The sequence below is a fragment of the Mustela nivalis genome, assembly GCF_964662115.1.
Source record: "Mustela nivalis genome assembly, chromosome: 6".
NCBI classification, from domain to species: Eukaryota; Metazoa; Chordata; class Mammalia; order Carnivora; family Mustelidae; genus Mustela; species Mustela nivalis.
Window position 1 is genome coordinate 86,149,720 of NC_139025.1, and position 16,183 is coordinate 86,165,902.

General features: G+C 37.1%; 1 protein-coding gene across 1 annotated transcript in view; it reads right to left on the bottom strand.

Moving 5' to 3' along the window:
- Window positions 1-737: 737 nt before the first annotated feature.
- Window positions 738-16,183, bottom strand: part of BUB1B (BUB1 mitotic checkpoint serine/threonine kinase B) — a 47,179-nt gene continuing 31,733 nt past the window's right edge. The window contains exons 13-23 of the mRNA XM_082735560.1: window positions 14,433-14,493; window positions 14,212-14,317; window positions 12,448-12,722; window positions 10,900-11,033; window positions 10,444-10,584; window positions 9,861-9,961; window positions 7,624-7,773; window positions 5,335-5,477; window positions 3,803-3,974; window positions 2,905-3,011; window positions 738-1,320 (exon numbers count right to left, since the gene is read on the bottom strand). Of these exons, the coding sequence (XP_082591686.1) occupies window positions 1,089-1,320; window positions 2,905-3,011; window positions 3,803-3,974; window positions 5,335-5,477; window positions 7,624-7,773; window positions 9,861-9,961; window positions 10,444-10,584; window positions 10,900-11,033; window positions 12,448-12,722; window positions 14,212-14,317; window positions 14,433-14,493 (1,622 nt within the window). The 3' untranslated portion in view covers window positions 738-1,088. The remainder of the gene's footprint in view (window positions 1,321-2,904; window positions 3,012-3,802; window positions 3,975-5,334; window positions 5,478-7,623; window positions 7,774-9,860; window positions 9,962-10,443; window positions 10,585-10,899; window positions 11,034-12,447; window positions 12,723-14,211; window positions 14,318-14,432; window positions 14,494-16,183) is intronic.

Sequence of the window (16,183 nt, forward strand, 5' to 3'; positions counted from 1 at the left end):
AAAAAAATATATATATATCAGGCACCAGCAATGGAGGGAGGCAGAGATGAGAATTTTGATATTTGGATATGGAATTGATCATTTTCATTGCCCTTTCTTTCAGTTTTCCTCCCTATGTCCAAAGCCAGGTATAATTTATGCTTCTGTTTGAGGGGTCTGATACTTCTTCTAGATCTAGTCTTTCCCAGATTATTACATGCTTCCAAGTTATCTTTTTATCCTGGCCTCTAACTCTTCAAATCTCCCAATCAAAAGTTCCTTCCATTCCTTTACGAACACTTGCCCCACCAAGTTATTCTGCAGGTAGTAGAATGGTGACTGTTCTATTTCTGAAAGGTTCAAAACCCTGTTCAAAACCTTTTCTCTTCCTTTCTTAGAGCCACAGTCCTAATCAAGAGACCCAGAAGCTGCAACACCACGAGATTATATAAATAGTCCAAAGGGTTTGGTGGATAAAAAAAATGAAAACATAAAAATAGAAATAGAACAATTTTGCCACTTGAAATTTAAGAAAATTTGGCCTTATATTAAATCATTTTATATACTTTTAAATTTAGACCATTAGTGGAAGGTCAGGAACACCCAAAGGAATGGCTGGCTATTCTGTCTTGTTATGATTCTATCATGGCAGTTCCAAGTCTAGGATATATAAATTCCCATGGTAAAACAGCTCTTGTCTGTGAAATCAAGCCATTTATTACCTTAGTTGGCAAAAAGTAGATGAGATGTTAGAAGCATTAATTCAACAAATACTATTTTATTACTTAAAAATACAGAGTGATCAAAAAAAAAATACAGAGTGATCATAAGGGTATATGTCACAAATTACAAAAGAAAAATGTACAGGGAAAAGTAGAGACAAATGTGTTAAATGACAACAAGGCACCCATTCAAATGGAGTCCATTAAGAATAAAACAGTTCTTTGTTAGACAAAGTCAAGAACAGATATAGTGCTATGTTAAAAATGCCAGTTACTAGAAATATAGCTCTATTAAAAAGTAGCAATGCATTGGTAGTGTATCTAAACATGTCCTAAATTAAATTATAGCATACACAGGTCCAGTGTTCCACAATACAATCATTGGTTTTAGGCAGGAATCTGTGAGAGATTTGATTGCCTATCCTGCTGAAAGAGCAAAGCCCCGGGACTGATTAACTTCCCTACCTTCCACAAAGCTTTGTTCAGGTGATTTTGGAATGTGGTATCAAACACCCCACTCATTGCTGCTCCAAGTTCCCTCAGAACAGACACTGTGGACTCATCACCGGCATTCAGAATCCGTACAAAGAATTTATTCCACAAGTCACCACCTTTTAGCCTAAAAATACATAAAACCATTTCCATCAAGATTAGGCATATAAAAGAATTCTGTATTTAAATCAGTGCTACATTATGCACTGACTGATTTAAGGTAATGGCTAGAAGTCTAGGGTTAGAACTCAAGTAATCCTTTCAAAGCCCAAGGTAGAACTATATAAAAGAGAGGAGAGCCATAATACGATAATAAAAAAGAGAGGAGAGTCTTCCCATAAGTCTCTGTTGGGTATCTACACATTTCCTCTGTGTGCTAAGATGTAGCACTGCTCTACAAAAAAGAAAAATGAATTTTGCTCCTCTCCTCTAACTTTCCTAAAGTCTAGGTCGTTAAACAGGCTGCAGTTCTCCTTCTCCCCTGCCCAGAGTTTTATTATCTTCACAATCCTCCGAGAACCCTAAGCTTGACTAAATTAACTACTGCTTATGTCTACGATGTTTAACTTCCTTGTTTTCTTTTAACCAAAGAAGCTTGTATTATCAGACAAGGCAGAGTTGTTAGGAAACCCCAGCTGTCCCTACCTATTTGTTTGTGTTACACCCACGGAGGACCACAGCCAAGTGAAGATACCTGAATTTATCCTACAAGTCTTACATTATATTTAAAGCCCATTTAAAAAGTATATTTCAGAGACATTTGAGACTGGCCAAATTCTGAATTAAATAAAGAAAAAATACAATTCACTTGTTGGGAGTAGGGGGAATGGAGAAGGGGTGTTAAATTCTCAATAGTGGTTTTTTATTTTTTTTTTTAAGCCAAAGACTATACCAATTAATTGGTATATGGTAAGCTTATTCTGTGAAGTTATTAGCTATGATAAGCTAAAGTGGACCATGGGATATTTAATAAGTTTTATGAGTTGGCTAGAGGGAATACTAAGGTTCTGAGACCAAGCAGTTCTTATTAAGGGAGCATTTACTTCTCCAAGGAGAATTCAGTTCTCTGCTTTGATTCTACCCACTCATTAAATAAATAATAGCCTAAAATTAGTATATAATTGAGAAATTTAATTCTCTTCAAGAGATGCTTATTAACTTTGATAACAATAGCTATTTAAAGTGCTATTAGACTAACATCAATTGATTATAAAATTATTCTTATGAAATGTTTCTATTAACACTTCTAGAATGAGAGGCTTCCATACCATAGTTACAGTCTATATGATATATCTAGGTCCAGAAAGATGTCCTAAAGTCTGAATAGTATGATTCTTATTTTTAATTAGCAATTCCTTTGTTCTGCTTCTGCACTAGATGCTCCACTGACACACTAACAAAAACTGTTCGAAATTAATGGAATCATGGCATTCGGACTAAGAAAACTAAGGCCGCCGGAGCAGAGGGCACCCAAGAGTAAAAGAAAATTATCTGGGGGCGCTGCCTTCGGCTCAGGTCATGATCTCAGTGTCCTGGGATCGAGCCCCGCATCCGGCTCTCTGCTCAGCAGGGAGCCTGCTTCCCCCTCTGTCTCTGCCTGCCTCTCTGCCTAGTTGTGATCTCTCTCTCTCTGTCAAATAAAATAAAAATAAAATCTTAAAAAAAAAAAATTATCTGGATAGGCAAAGACCCTAAAATCACCAGTACTTACTCAGATATATTTTGGCTAAGTTTCCAGAGGGACCCATCCCAGAAGACCTGTAGGTGTTCCTTGAACAATAGTAAATGTGCTAAATCTGCTATACCAAATAGATCTACCTGAAATCACAAAAAGCACCATCAGCTAAAATATTTCTCTGCTAATATCATGGCAATTTCTTTATGTAGAAAGCAGAAAGTTATTGTAGTGTTGAAGTTTATTTTATGACATACATTTTAGTAGACTGTTCCCTACTCCTACGGTGAAGAGAGAAGCTCCCCAAAGAAGTGATCTATAAAGCTAACTCTGGGAATTACCCTTAAGAACAAAAGATGGGAAAAATTATCCTGAAGAACAAAACTATACAGACTGTCAAATTCAAATTTGTAGACCTACTGAATGTGCATGGACTCTAGCTGTGATCTAAATGTGATCCACGTGACTGATTTAAGTTCATGCTACATTTTCAATCAGCAAATGCCAAATATCCAGAGATGAGTCAGAAGGGACTTTGTATAGAACACTATCACATAAAGCACTTAACACTTGTAATCTTTTTATGTACATTGTTTCATTTAACCCTCACAACAATTCTGATACACACAGATTGTTTAGCCTTATTTTACAAAGATTATAGAAAATTACTTACAGAAGATCACACAGATGAGTGATAGAAATGGCCCTGTTACTTAGGTTACTGAGTTAGTCATGTGTCTGCACGTGTATGTGTATAGTCTTCAGTGTTGTAACACAAAAATGGTACATTTTGCTTGACTTGGTGATATCTGAAAACTAGGTCATCTATTCCAGGGGAGACAATATCAGTAAATACTATCTTTCATGGTTTATCCATGGAAGAAAGAGATTAAGAAACCCTCCCCATAGTTGCTCAGGCTTGTTTTACACTTACCTGGTAGGGAGAAGAACAGTTAGCCAGGATCTTTTGTCCTTCCAGGATCTGTACAGTCCGAAAGCCGCTGAGGATAAAAACATCAGGATGTGCCCTAAGGTCGACACTGTAGGAGAAGTCCACTATCTTCAAAGCTTGATTGTTCTTATTATAATCATAGGGATCGTGGATTCTAAGCCCAGATTTAAGAGAAAGAGATAATAAAAACAGGCCATGAAAGAAGCTGCAGAGCTGCTCTTTAAAAAAAAAAAAAAAAAAGAGGAAAAAAAAGGGGGGGGAAAAGGTATTGCAGGTGTGTCTTAGCTATGCCAACAGCGCCCTCCTGTGGTTAGCTATGGAAATGCACCTGTAAGGGCAGTGGCAGTGTCCAGCTAAGCGGGGAATGTTGAGGTTAGTCTAGTGATACAAGGATATCTAAACCATAATGTATAGGCACCACAGAACATTTATCATATTATAGTTATTATATAAAACAAGTACTGGAAGTATCTTATACTAGACACATTAATAGGTACAATAGCAATGATTTACACACTGTTGAGAACTATGGAAGAATTAGAAGCTTCAATAGATGTCATAGCCTTTCTTGTTCACTACTATAGATTAGGCTTTCCAAGGGTCATTCAGAGTCCTCCTTCTCAGAGTTTAACTGAAACAACAAAAGGCTGTTTTTGTGTAAGATGCCTCCTCTACTGTAAACTATCCTGTTTTTATTTAACACCATATTCTCTAACTCTTACCTGTAATTCCAACCATTATTTCCTAACCCCCAAAACAGATAAAAGAAAACCTAATAACACGAATTCACTATTAATTATATTTTCCTTGGGTTTATCTATTCCATGCAATAAAGCTACTCTCCAAGGAGACATACACTATTTGTGTGAGAGAAAAAAATGAATTATTTTTGTGTTCCTTTTGTCTCTGCTTTCCTCAGTTCCCTCAAATCCCTGATGAGTATCAGTGAGAGATGTTATATTTTTAAGTGTAGGCTTTGACTAATCCCATCACATACCTCCACAGCACAGAATGATACCCTTAAATTTGATGGCTTAACTGGGTTTAACTGGAACTCTAAGCCCCTTTCCTTGGCAGAGTTTGCATTTGCACTCTGGTTTAGCCACTGCTCTTAGCAATGACCTCAGTTTGGCCTGACTTAAATTTTGGTATTGAAACCAAGAAGTGCCTTGGTTTTGCTAGCACCTTCACTCAATCCATACTGGCCGCATGCAGAGAAAGACTACCCAATCTAAGTCACATTCCTCCAAGGAATCATATTTTATATCTCTTCTTGTAAGGAATCATCACAATACTCAGAGTGGTTAATTTTTTTTCTGAATTAATGTATTTCCTCAATGTATTTTCTTTGAACTCTTTCAAACCATTCCCCTTGATTATTTACTTTTAGATAGCAAATACTTTAACATACTGTGTTCCTCAATACAGCATTTGTCAAGAGGCAAAAGGAAATGGAAACTATCCATATTTTAAGAGAAAGTTGACAGAATTTTAAGAGAATGAAAAGGACCAACCTGTTTCGAAGAATCAGACTCTTTGGATTCAAGTCACCATGGACTATTTCTGCTCTGTGTAATTTCTCCACTATTGTCAAAAGGTTATAAATAACTAACACTATTATTTCATGGGTAATAAGTTCACTGTGTTGAAGAAGATCCTAGAAACCAAAGGACAGAAAATTCAGTATTTCTTAAGTTGGGGTGACTGTACTTACCCTCAATACCTTATCAGTTGCTGCTTTGTACTCCTTGTTGTTCTCTACTAGAATCTGGCTTTCATAGGTTGGGTCTTTGTCTCAGTTCTAACAACACTGCTCTCCTATATAGTATAGAGTATAAATAGTGTATATATATATATATATCCCATACTATAAGGACTTAATGAAATAATAGATGAAGAGGGGGCACCTGGGTGGCTCAGTGGGTTAAAGCATCTGCCTTCGGCTCAGGTCATGATCCCAGAATTCTGGGATCAAGCCCCACATTGGGCTCTCTGCTCTGTAGGGAGCCTGCTTCCTCCCCTTTCTGTGCCTGCTTCTCTGCCTACTTGTGATCTCTGTCAAATAAATAAATAAAATCTTAAAAAAAAAAAATAATAGATGAAGACCATCAAGGATTAGCCAGGCTCACAATAGGTGCTTTATAAATGGTAATTTCAAAATACCCTCATTCTAACCATTTTAAAAAATTCATATTACCATCAAAATAACATTCCAAGGGCACCTGGGTAGTTCAGTCAGTTGAGCGACCAACTCTTGGTTTTGGCTCAGGTCATGATCTCAGGGTCCTGGGATTAAGCCCTGAGTTGGACTCTGCCCTCAGCACATGCTGTCCCTCTCCTTCCCTCTCTGCTCCTCCCCTTCCTTGGCTTGCACATACTCTCTCTCAAATAAATAAATAAATAAAACCTTAAAAAAAAAAAAAAAAAACACTCCAAAGAATAAAATGATATATTGTGTTTGGGTTCTAAAAATAATCTACTGGGGGATAGCATAGATAGACCAAGAGTAGCAAAAATAGACCATTCCTTATGTAAAGAGTTTGGAAGTTGCCACTCTGTGTCACTCTGCCACAGACTGAAAAATCAACTCTTCTAGGATCTATAAGCATGGTGGCAGCAGTGGTAAAGGGGGTTCCTCACACTTCTGTGAGTTTTATGTCTAGGAGCTAGATCAGGTTCTCACAATAAGTGTTGGAGAAAAATTCTCCATGTGCTTCCAGAGGTGGAGGGGAAGAGGAACCATTTTGAAATAGGCTACAGGCACTGTTCTTAAAAACTGTCATCAGTTAACCAGACCTAACCTGCTAGAGTATTATCTGAGCCTACTTGACCTGGGGAAGGGAAATAACCCAACACCAGCCTGCTCTAGCCATCATGTCTCACCTAAGGGAGGAGAAATTCTTGGGAGGAACACAGTCCAGAGGCATAGGCTCACTATAAAAGTACACACAGAACTATACAATGCTTTCTTTCCCTTCATACCTTATCACCACATTATTAATGGCCAATTTATAGCAGGTCCTTTTACCCAGTATATTATGCCTGTCTGTCAAGAAAAATTAGGGATGCCTGGATGGCTCAGTCAGTTAAGTGCTGACTCTTGGTTTTGGCTCAGGTCATGGGTGAGTGAGATGGAGCTCCACACAGGGGTCTGCACTCCTCAGGATGTCTGCTAGAGATTTTCTCCCTCGGCCCCTCCTCCCCCTCACACAAGCACATGCACTCTTTCTCAATTAAATAAATCTTTAAAAAAGAAAAGAGAAAATTTATATGATAAACTAAAAGGCCAAAAACACAATCTGAAAAGACAGAGAAATATCAAAACCAGACATGGAAAAAATATTGAAATTATCACACCAGGAATTTAACTTAAGAGTGGCCATGAGCTGATGACGATCATAGTTAGATTACTGGGTCACTGTCCAATTCTGTCTATTTTTGTCTGTTTGAAAATTGACATAATAGGGGTGGCCTGGCTGGCACAGTCAGTAGAGTGTGGATTCTTGGTCTTGGGGTCATGAGTTCGAGCCCCATCTTTCTTGGGTGTAGTGATTATGTAAATAAACAAATGTTAAGAAAAAAGAAGAAAACTGACATAATAAAAAGTTAAGAAAAAATGTACCAAAGAAGTTTTTGGTCAAAACAACTTGGGAAAGGAAAATGATCAATGCTTCAAGTTTATAATTTAATTGGTCTATTTCTAGAAGATTAACAGGAATTTTGCACTAAATTCTTTTGCTAAATGGAGCACAAATCTCTCTATTTAAGGGCTTTAAATGATAATGCTTTTATATTATTCAAACCTGAAGGGTGTAGCAGTTTATATATTGGTGCCAAACAATACAACCATCTTGGTACTGGTAACAGCTGCACAGATGATCATACTCCTCATTTAAACGTTCCTTTAACTTGAGGTTGATATAAAAGTCCCATGGGACAGGTTGAGATGATATCTGCAAGAAATTTTAAAAATAAGAGCTATTAGAATCTCTGATTATGGTTGGCAGATTCAAAACATTCCCTCCAGCCTTTATGATACCCCAACAGAAATAGTAGTAAAGGAATGTTTTAAAAGTCATAAATCAATAGTAAAAAACACAGCAGCAACAAATTCTGAAAGCTGGAAAGAGTATAGTAAGAGGTAACAATGCACTTAGCAGACCCAAGGAAAGCTGATTCTAGCAGTAGAGAAAGCTGAGCACAACTGAATTTATGCCACAGGACCATCTCCCCATGGTATAAAACTGATCACACCAATTACTTAGAGAAATAAGGTAGAGAAGGAACAAACAGAGGAGTGGTTGAATTCTATTAATGAGGAAGTTAAACCCCAAACTCCTCTGCTGCTCCTATAGCCCAGCCTAACAACTGCCTCTCCTCCATTCTAGAAGACCAAAAGTTTACCCCTAGAAAGTATAAAGCAGAAGGGCTCTGGGCTAGAGGTTGCCAGGGACTGTTTAAGGGAGATAGGGGTGGGGGAAGTTTATACCTCAAATGTTAAGATGAACCTGTCTGCCCCTCCACTCTCCAGACTAATTTTCCCACTTAGCTTTTAAGAAGCTAGCAGCCAGGATTATGTGCTCCAGGAAGGATATTAGAAGTTTTCTGTGAAGAATCTGATCAGCTCAAAAGAAAAGGTGTCAAGAATTGAGGAATTTTATTGAATGGCCAAGCAAGATCTTCTTACTGTGAGGCCCCAAAGCTGTTAAGGCCCATACATAGAGTTTTCAGTTAGCTTTTAGAGTCTCATACTTAAATATGAATAGAGTCAAAGTCTTGAAGAAAACCTCTAATATGAAAGACAGAGTTCAAAACAGACAAAAGGAAACAGATGATGCAAGGAGAAAAAAAATTTAAACCCTCGCAAATACACTCAGAGAAAGAATATTCCACCTTTGAAATGAAGAGTGGAATGTTATAAAGAAGAAAATTTTGAGAATAAGAAAGAGCTCTGGCAAATCAAATACATGACAAAAGAAATGAAAAACCCAATAACAAGTCTGAATATAAAGTTGACAAAACATTTCAGAACGTAAAGCAAAAAGACAGAGAAAAGGAGAAAAAAAGTAAGATTTTTAAAGGATCTCTAAGAGACCCTATATCCTAAGTAGAGAACAGAGAAGACTGAAAAGAAGAAATAATTTATTCTTTGAAGAAAATTTCTCAAAACTGAAGGAGTTTCCACATTGAAATGGCCATTCAGTGTCTAGCAGATGGGCAATAATAGATTTTTACCAAAAGATGTATTTGTGGAATTTCAGAATACTAGGGACAAACAGAGGATCCTACAAAGATTCAGGGAGAGGGAAAAATAGTCTCACACAAAAAATGGCAAAAGACTTTAAAAACCAAGCCGCAAGCCCAAAGATAATAAAGCTATCGTCAAAATTCTAAGGAAAAAAGTTTTGAACCTAGAATTCTAATATTCAAACTACCAATCCAGTAAAAGTGTGGAATAAAAAATTTTCTGACATGAAACATTTCAAAAAAATTTATACCCATGCATCCTTTCTCGGGAGACTACTAAAATGTGAAGGCTTAAATCAAGAAAGAAATAAAAATGGGAGCCAATACTACTGGGCATCCAATATAAGAAAGACGTAATGCGACTCCCTAGGAAAATGGAGAATGGAAATGTCAAGGTAGTACTCTGAGTTTGTGTTTGTGTGTGTGTGTGTGTGTGTGTGTGTGTGTGTGTGAGAGAGAGAGAGAGAGAGAGAGAGAGAAAGAAGCCCAGGATGTAATTTTTCCGGATTGGAGCGGGCCAGAAAATTTCAGGGTATTTCCTCAAAAAGATAGAATTGGTAGAATATTTAGTATGTTTGGACTTCTAAGAGATATACACAATTGCCTCTCATTTTTGACATCTGATTCTGGCACACAATGCTGAGTGATTTTTTTTTTATTTCTCAGCAACTTTTCTATCAGGAAGCTTATTCAAGGAAGAGTTGATGGTACCACGTGGCACAGGGCCAAAGTTACTGCTTCAACCCACATTATTTTTTACAAGGTAACTGAAATGACAAAGAATCAGTCCTACCTTTATTATGGTTAACTCTGCAGAGTTTCTTGGTGTCACCCAGAATAATTTGTAGTCATCACATATTAGGTATTCTTGTTTAATGCAATAATCCTCATTACCTGTTGAGAAGGTTTGATTCCATTTAAAGATCACTGTGAATATGTACAGCCCCTTAGCTTTTACTTCCTGGTTTAAGGGCTAAAGGTACTTTATATTTGTCAGTTAACAGCTAGTTAGAATACTTTTCAAAATCATTGTTAAAAGTTGAAAGAGGGGAAGACAGAATCCATACTGTTACTAGAACATGAACTTATCAGTGTGTCAACCTCTATAATGTTGTTTCTTTTTGTTCTTTTTTTTCCTTTTAATACATGAGTTTTCTTGTTTTAATTAAGTAAACTCTAAACCCAGTGTGGGGCTCCAGCTTATGATCTGGATCAACAGTTGCATGTTCTACTGAATAAGCCAGCCAGGTACCCCTATAATGTTGTTCTTAGATTCTAAAAATATTTGCTATGCTCAAGCAACAGGCTCAAGTACAAATAATAACTTACTTCTACAGTGTCATACAAAAAAACCCCATGTGTTCAATGATACTTACCCAGTTCAATTTCCTTTTCTATTTCCAACTTAGGCATTGGTCTATCTTCTATAAAAAACTCTGCAGAGGCCCTCAGCTCCATTACAGATTTCAGTAGTTGTTTGCGATACTGGGGACACCAGGGTGACTGAGTAGGGTTGTCTGGGGGAAAAAAAAGTTGAAAACAAACAAACAAACCAAAAACCCCATCACCCCCCAAACCTAAAATGGGTGTTATAAACAGAGGAGAGGAAAAAACACCAGATTGTACAATCAACATGGCTAACCTAACAAAATTCATCTACCTCAGATTTTTATGGTGTTCAATTAATACTGATTCATTCCAGAAACTGTACAATTTATAGGAACTTTTTTTCTACAGAAAAAAAAAAAAACCACATAGTTCAGTTTGCTGAGATAAGTAAGTGTTCAGTAAACACGGGTATGGAGGTTTGCTTACAAGTGGTATGAAGCTACCTGCAGTCTCATTAGTAAGCTCCAGTTTCTCAGAAATCTGAAGACATTTGATGGAGGAGGAACTTGTAATTGAGGCAGAAGATCCAGAGAACCCAGAGGAGTGTGTGGCTTCACGGCTGTCTTCGATAATTGGGCTGAAAGAAGCACAAATGAGTCAGTTCTCATAGGGATAATAGATATCACTTTATCTGTGTTATTTTATTTAATATTCATTAGTCTAATTTTCAAAGTCCATTATTTTCCTGAAACAGATATAGATTTATAATCAGAATTTAGGTGACTTTATCTATTCTGGTTGGCAGTCAATGCTGAGCATTAGATTTCCTAAATTTATGCTTTATTTACCTAATCAATAGCAAATGCCTAATCTAAATCTATTCTATACTACTGAGAAACACTGATTGAGGTACTTTTTTCTTGTTTATCCTTTCTCTAGACAGTTTATTCTTTAATAAGAAAAGATCAAGAAAGAAAAAGGGAAACCTGAATCACTCAAGATGAAAACATGCTAACAAAAATGTGATAAAGTTTATTGGACAAAAATTTTTAAAATGCAGTTTTAAAAGCACAAATTGGCATTTTAAAGAATATTCCTAAAACCAACATTTATTTGGTTAACTTAGCCAACTTTTAAATACAAATACATCAAAAGGTTTTGTCTGTGGCTCTCTACACCATTTCTTCATACCATTTATTCATTTCCACCTCCCCATTAAAAGATTCTCCTTTTTGAAAAAAGATTTTATTTATTTATTTATTTATTTATTTATTTATTTATATTTATTTATTTTAGAGAGAGAGAGAGCGAGGGAGAGACAGAGGGAGAGGCAGAATCTCAGGCGGACTCCATGCTAAACACAGAGCCCGATCCAGGGCTTGATCTCATGATCCTGAGATCATAACCTGAGCCAAAATCAAGAGTCGGCTACTTAACCAACTGAGCCACCCAGGCGCCCCTAAAAGATACTTTCAAAAAGTATACTCTGAGTGCCTCAGGTGGCTCAGTCGGTGACGCACCTTCCTTTAGCTCAGGTCATGATTCCAGGATCACTAGATCGAGTCCCACATAGGGCTCCATGCTCAGCGGGGAGTCTACTTTTCCCTCTGCCCCAACCCCACATCATGATCTCTCTCTTTCTCTCTCTCTCAAATAAATAAAATCTAAAAAGAAAAAAAAAGTACACTTCTAGCCTATCTGAAATTAGTATCAAGCTATTCTACCATTATTTAAAACAATATTAAAGGAAAAACAAAATGCCTCCTATCTCCCCATGGCAGAGTTTACCAAGTTTCCTCAAAGACACCAGAATCCTCCTGGGGCTCTCAATCTCATAACCATCAAAATTGACTTCTTCTAACCCTCATACTCAAATCAATTACCAAATACCACTACCACTTTGTCAGGGGGAGTCCCACTGTCATGTAAAGCACTTAGCATGGAACCTGGCGGGTAGTGAGAACTTGATAAATGATTGCTCCAACTGATAAGCACACACAGAATACGAGATCACTCAGACAGTCTGGCTTGTGCAACCTACAATCAATTACCTGAGCTTCTTGGTGCTGAGAGTTGGATTGTAGATGGTGCCGCAAGCAGTCTGCTGGTCCTCAGAGATCTTCACATCTAGATCCTCCTCCTGCAGCAGTCTCTCGGGATCAGAAGGGAGATCCTTCAAGGACACTATCTCATGAAAAGGAGTGGATACAAAACGTGCTGCTCTGGCGAAGTCACAGGTATCTTCTGGATTAGGACATAGAGTTACATTCCTGAAACCTGTGATAATAGCATCCTCACTCAAGGGTTCAAGTCCTGTAAATTCATCCTGAAAAAAGATTCGTGAAGTTTAGCTGAAATATTTCAGTGAGCATCTAGAGGACCTACCTTTTTTATTCAGAGAGACAAACATTAGATTTTTGATGTAAGGTATGGAAGTAGAGTATAAGAATTTCTAGAAAAGATAATTTTAAAAAGCACATCATAACGTTTGAGGGAAAAAGTTTTATATCATGAAAATAGCAAACTAAGTATTATCAAAAAGTATACTGTGAGGAATCGCCATACAAAGGAAAAATACTGGATAATTTTTTTCCCAACCAATTTCACCTAAGAACTAGAGGAGTAATTCTATTTTTCTTCTGGCTTTGACCTAGAAAATGTTCTAATAATCTGCTATCCTCCTAGCTTTTAAGTCTTCTTCTATGCCAAATGTTGAATTTTTATTTTATTTCTTAAAGATAATTCACAGTCATTGTAGAAAAGATGGAGTATAAAGTATTAAAAAATGGAAAATTTTAAAAAATATTCCTTTGTCTTTCAAAGATTGATTTACTTATTTAAGGGAGAGTACATGTGCAAGCAGAGGGGAGGGGCAAAGGGAGAGAGAGAATCTCAAGCAAAGTGCTAGCTGAACACGGCACCTGACCCAGGGCTCAATTCCAGGACCTTGAGATCATGGCCTCAGTTGAAACCAAGAGTCAGACACAACCAAATGAACCACTCAAGTGCCTTCTTTTGTCTTTCAAAGTAATATATGTATATGGTTTAAAAAGTCAACTAGTTGAGAAGGATATATAGTGAAAAAGTCTCCCTCTTGCACTTGACCCTCATCTCCACTTCAACTACTATTCCCCAGAGGGAACAGTTGTTTTAACACCTGGTAGGTTACACACATATACTTAAGAAAGGGTTTCAGGGCTATCTGGCTGGCTCAGTTGTTAGAGCAGGTGACTCTATGTCTTGGGCTCGTGAGTTCAAGGTCCATGCTGGGTGTGGATCCTCTTAAAAAACAGTAATAGTATTAATATAAATAAATAAGGGGGTTTATAACAAGTGAAATTATAGGATAAATGCTAGTATCTTTTGGCTATTATAAATAATCTTGCTATGAACATTCACGTACAATTTTTAAAAATGTAAACATGTTTTTATTGTCTTGGAAATATACCTAGGAGAGAACTGCTAGGTCATACATATGGTAACTCTATGTTTAACATTTTGAGGAACTACCAACCTGTTTTCCAAAGTGGCTGCATCATTTTATAATCCTACCAGTACTGTATGAGGGTTCTAATTTCTCCACATCCTCACCAACACTTGTTATTTTCTGTCTTTGATTATAGTCATCACAGTACATGTGAAGTACTATCTCACTATGGTTTTGGTCTACATTCTCTAATGACTAAAGACGTTAAGCATCTTTTCATGTGCTTAAATTTGAAGCCTATTATTTTAATTTTAACCCTAAATTTGTAAGAACTACATGAAACAATTCGCAAGTCTGCTTATATTAACTTAGGAATACTGTTCCTTACACAAATATCTGGAGACACATCCTCATTTGAGTTGATGCTTTCTGAAGTTTTGAGAACTGCAAGGGGTCTTCGTTGGGCTAATATCCGTGGGGGAGCTGCAGGATGACTGCAAAAAAAAAATTTATTTTTCTGTTCATATAGATAACAGTAGCCCTTAATGCATCCTTATTTATAATAATAAAAGACTTTAAAGTATCAAAACAAAACAAAAAACTTCAAACCTGGTGTTTTCTTTTTCTGAAAGAAGAAACTCATCAAAAATGGAGAAAGGTAAACTGGGACCTATAGAAAAAGAGAACAGATTTATGCTCTTAAGAGTAAATGCCTATTCTTCAAGACATCTAGGTCAATTAATATTTTGCGCTATTTGGAAGCAGAAAGGTAATCTGTTCTTTAAAATGAATAATTTTGGGGGCACCTGGGTGGCTCGGTGGGTTAAAGCCTCTGCCTTTGGCTCGGGTCATGATCCCAGGGTCCTAGGATCCAGCCCCGCATCGGGCTCTCTGCTCCACAGGGAGCCTACTTCCTCCTCTCTCTCTGCCAGCCTCTCTGCCTACTCGTGATCTCTGTCTGTCAAGTAAATAAAAAAAAAAAGAAAAAAAAAAGTGAATAATATCAGGAGCATCTGGGTGGCTCAGTGGGTTAAGGCCTCTGCCTTCGGCTCGGGTCATGGTCCCAGAGTCCTGAGATCAGGACAGCCCTGAGTCGGGCTCCCTGCTCAGAGGTGAGTCTGCTTCCCCTTCTCTCTCTCTGCCTGCCTCTCTGCCTACCTGTGATCTCTGTCTGTCAAATAAATAAAGAAAATCTTTAAAATAAATAAATAAATGAATGAAATGAGTAATTTAAAACATATAAAAGTAGAGATCATTTAATAACAGTTACCTAAACATGAATGACTGTGTCTCATCTTTATTCCCCACCACTGCTACTACTTTCCAAACCCAACTCAATTCTGAATTATTTTAAAGCAAATCTAAGACATCATATCATTTGTTAATATTTCAGTATGTATTTCTAAAAGAGAGGCTTGTTCAAAAAAGCATAATCTCAAAACATAATCATACCTATAAGATTAGTAATTTCTGAGTATCATATATCCAATCAGAAGATTCGCTTTTTACCAAAATTATTTAGAAAGTCTGAATTGAGAAAGCAGATTCATATATTGTGACTGGTTGAAACGTCTCCTAAATCACTTTGATTCTTTAGGGTTTGTTGTTGTTTTAGTAATTTTCTGTTGAAGAAACTGGGTTGTTTGCCCAATAAGCCTGGATTTTTTTTGCCAATTACATCTTCCTGTGTTGCTTAACATGTTCCTCCAGGCTTTGTATTTCCTATAAATTGGTGGTTAGAGTTGGGGTTTTAATCATATCCTATATATTTTTTAAACTACTAACAGGTAGATAGTTATGTTTTACCACGTTTAATGTATTTTTCAAATGAAAAGAGAATAAATTTGGGGTGCCTGGGTGGTTCAGTCGGCTAAGTGTCTGCCTTTAGCTCAGTTCATGATCTTAGATTCCTGGGACTGAGTCCTGCATCAGGCGCCCTGCTCCATGCAGAGTCAGCTTCTCCCTCTCCCTCTGCCTGCCACTCTCCCTGCTTGTGCTTCCTCACTCTTTTTCTCTCTCTGTCAAATAAATAAATAAAATCTTTTAAAAAAGATAATAAATTTGAATATAATTTTTTAAAAAATAATTTTTATTTATTTATATGAGAGAGAGAGAGGGCACAAGCAGGAGGAGAGGCAGAGGGAAAAGGAGGATCCCCAATGAGCAGGGAGCCCGATGCAGTCTTTGATCCCAGAAGCCTGGGATCATAACCTGAGCCAAAGGCAACACTTAGGCGCTTGTCCACCCAGGTACCCCTAAATTGCTTCAGTTTTAGATATTTCTTTTTCTTTCTTCTGAAAAAACACTTTCTTGGCTGCTAAATACTACTGATAGGTTTAGCTGAGTGTACACTGCTAAGG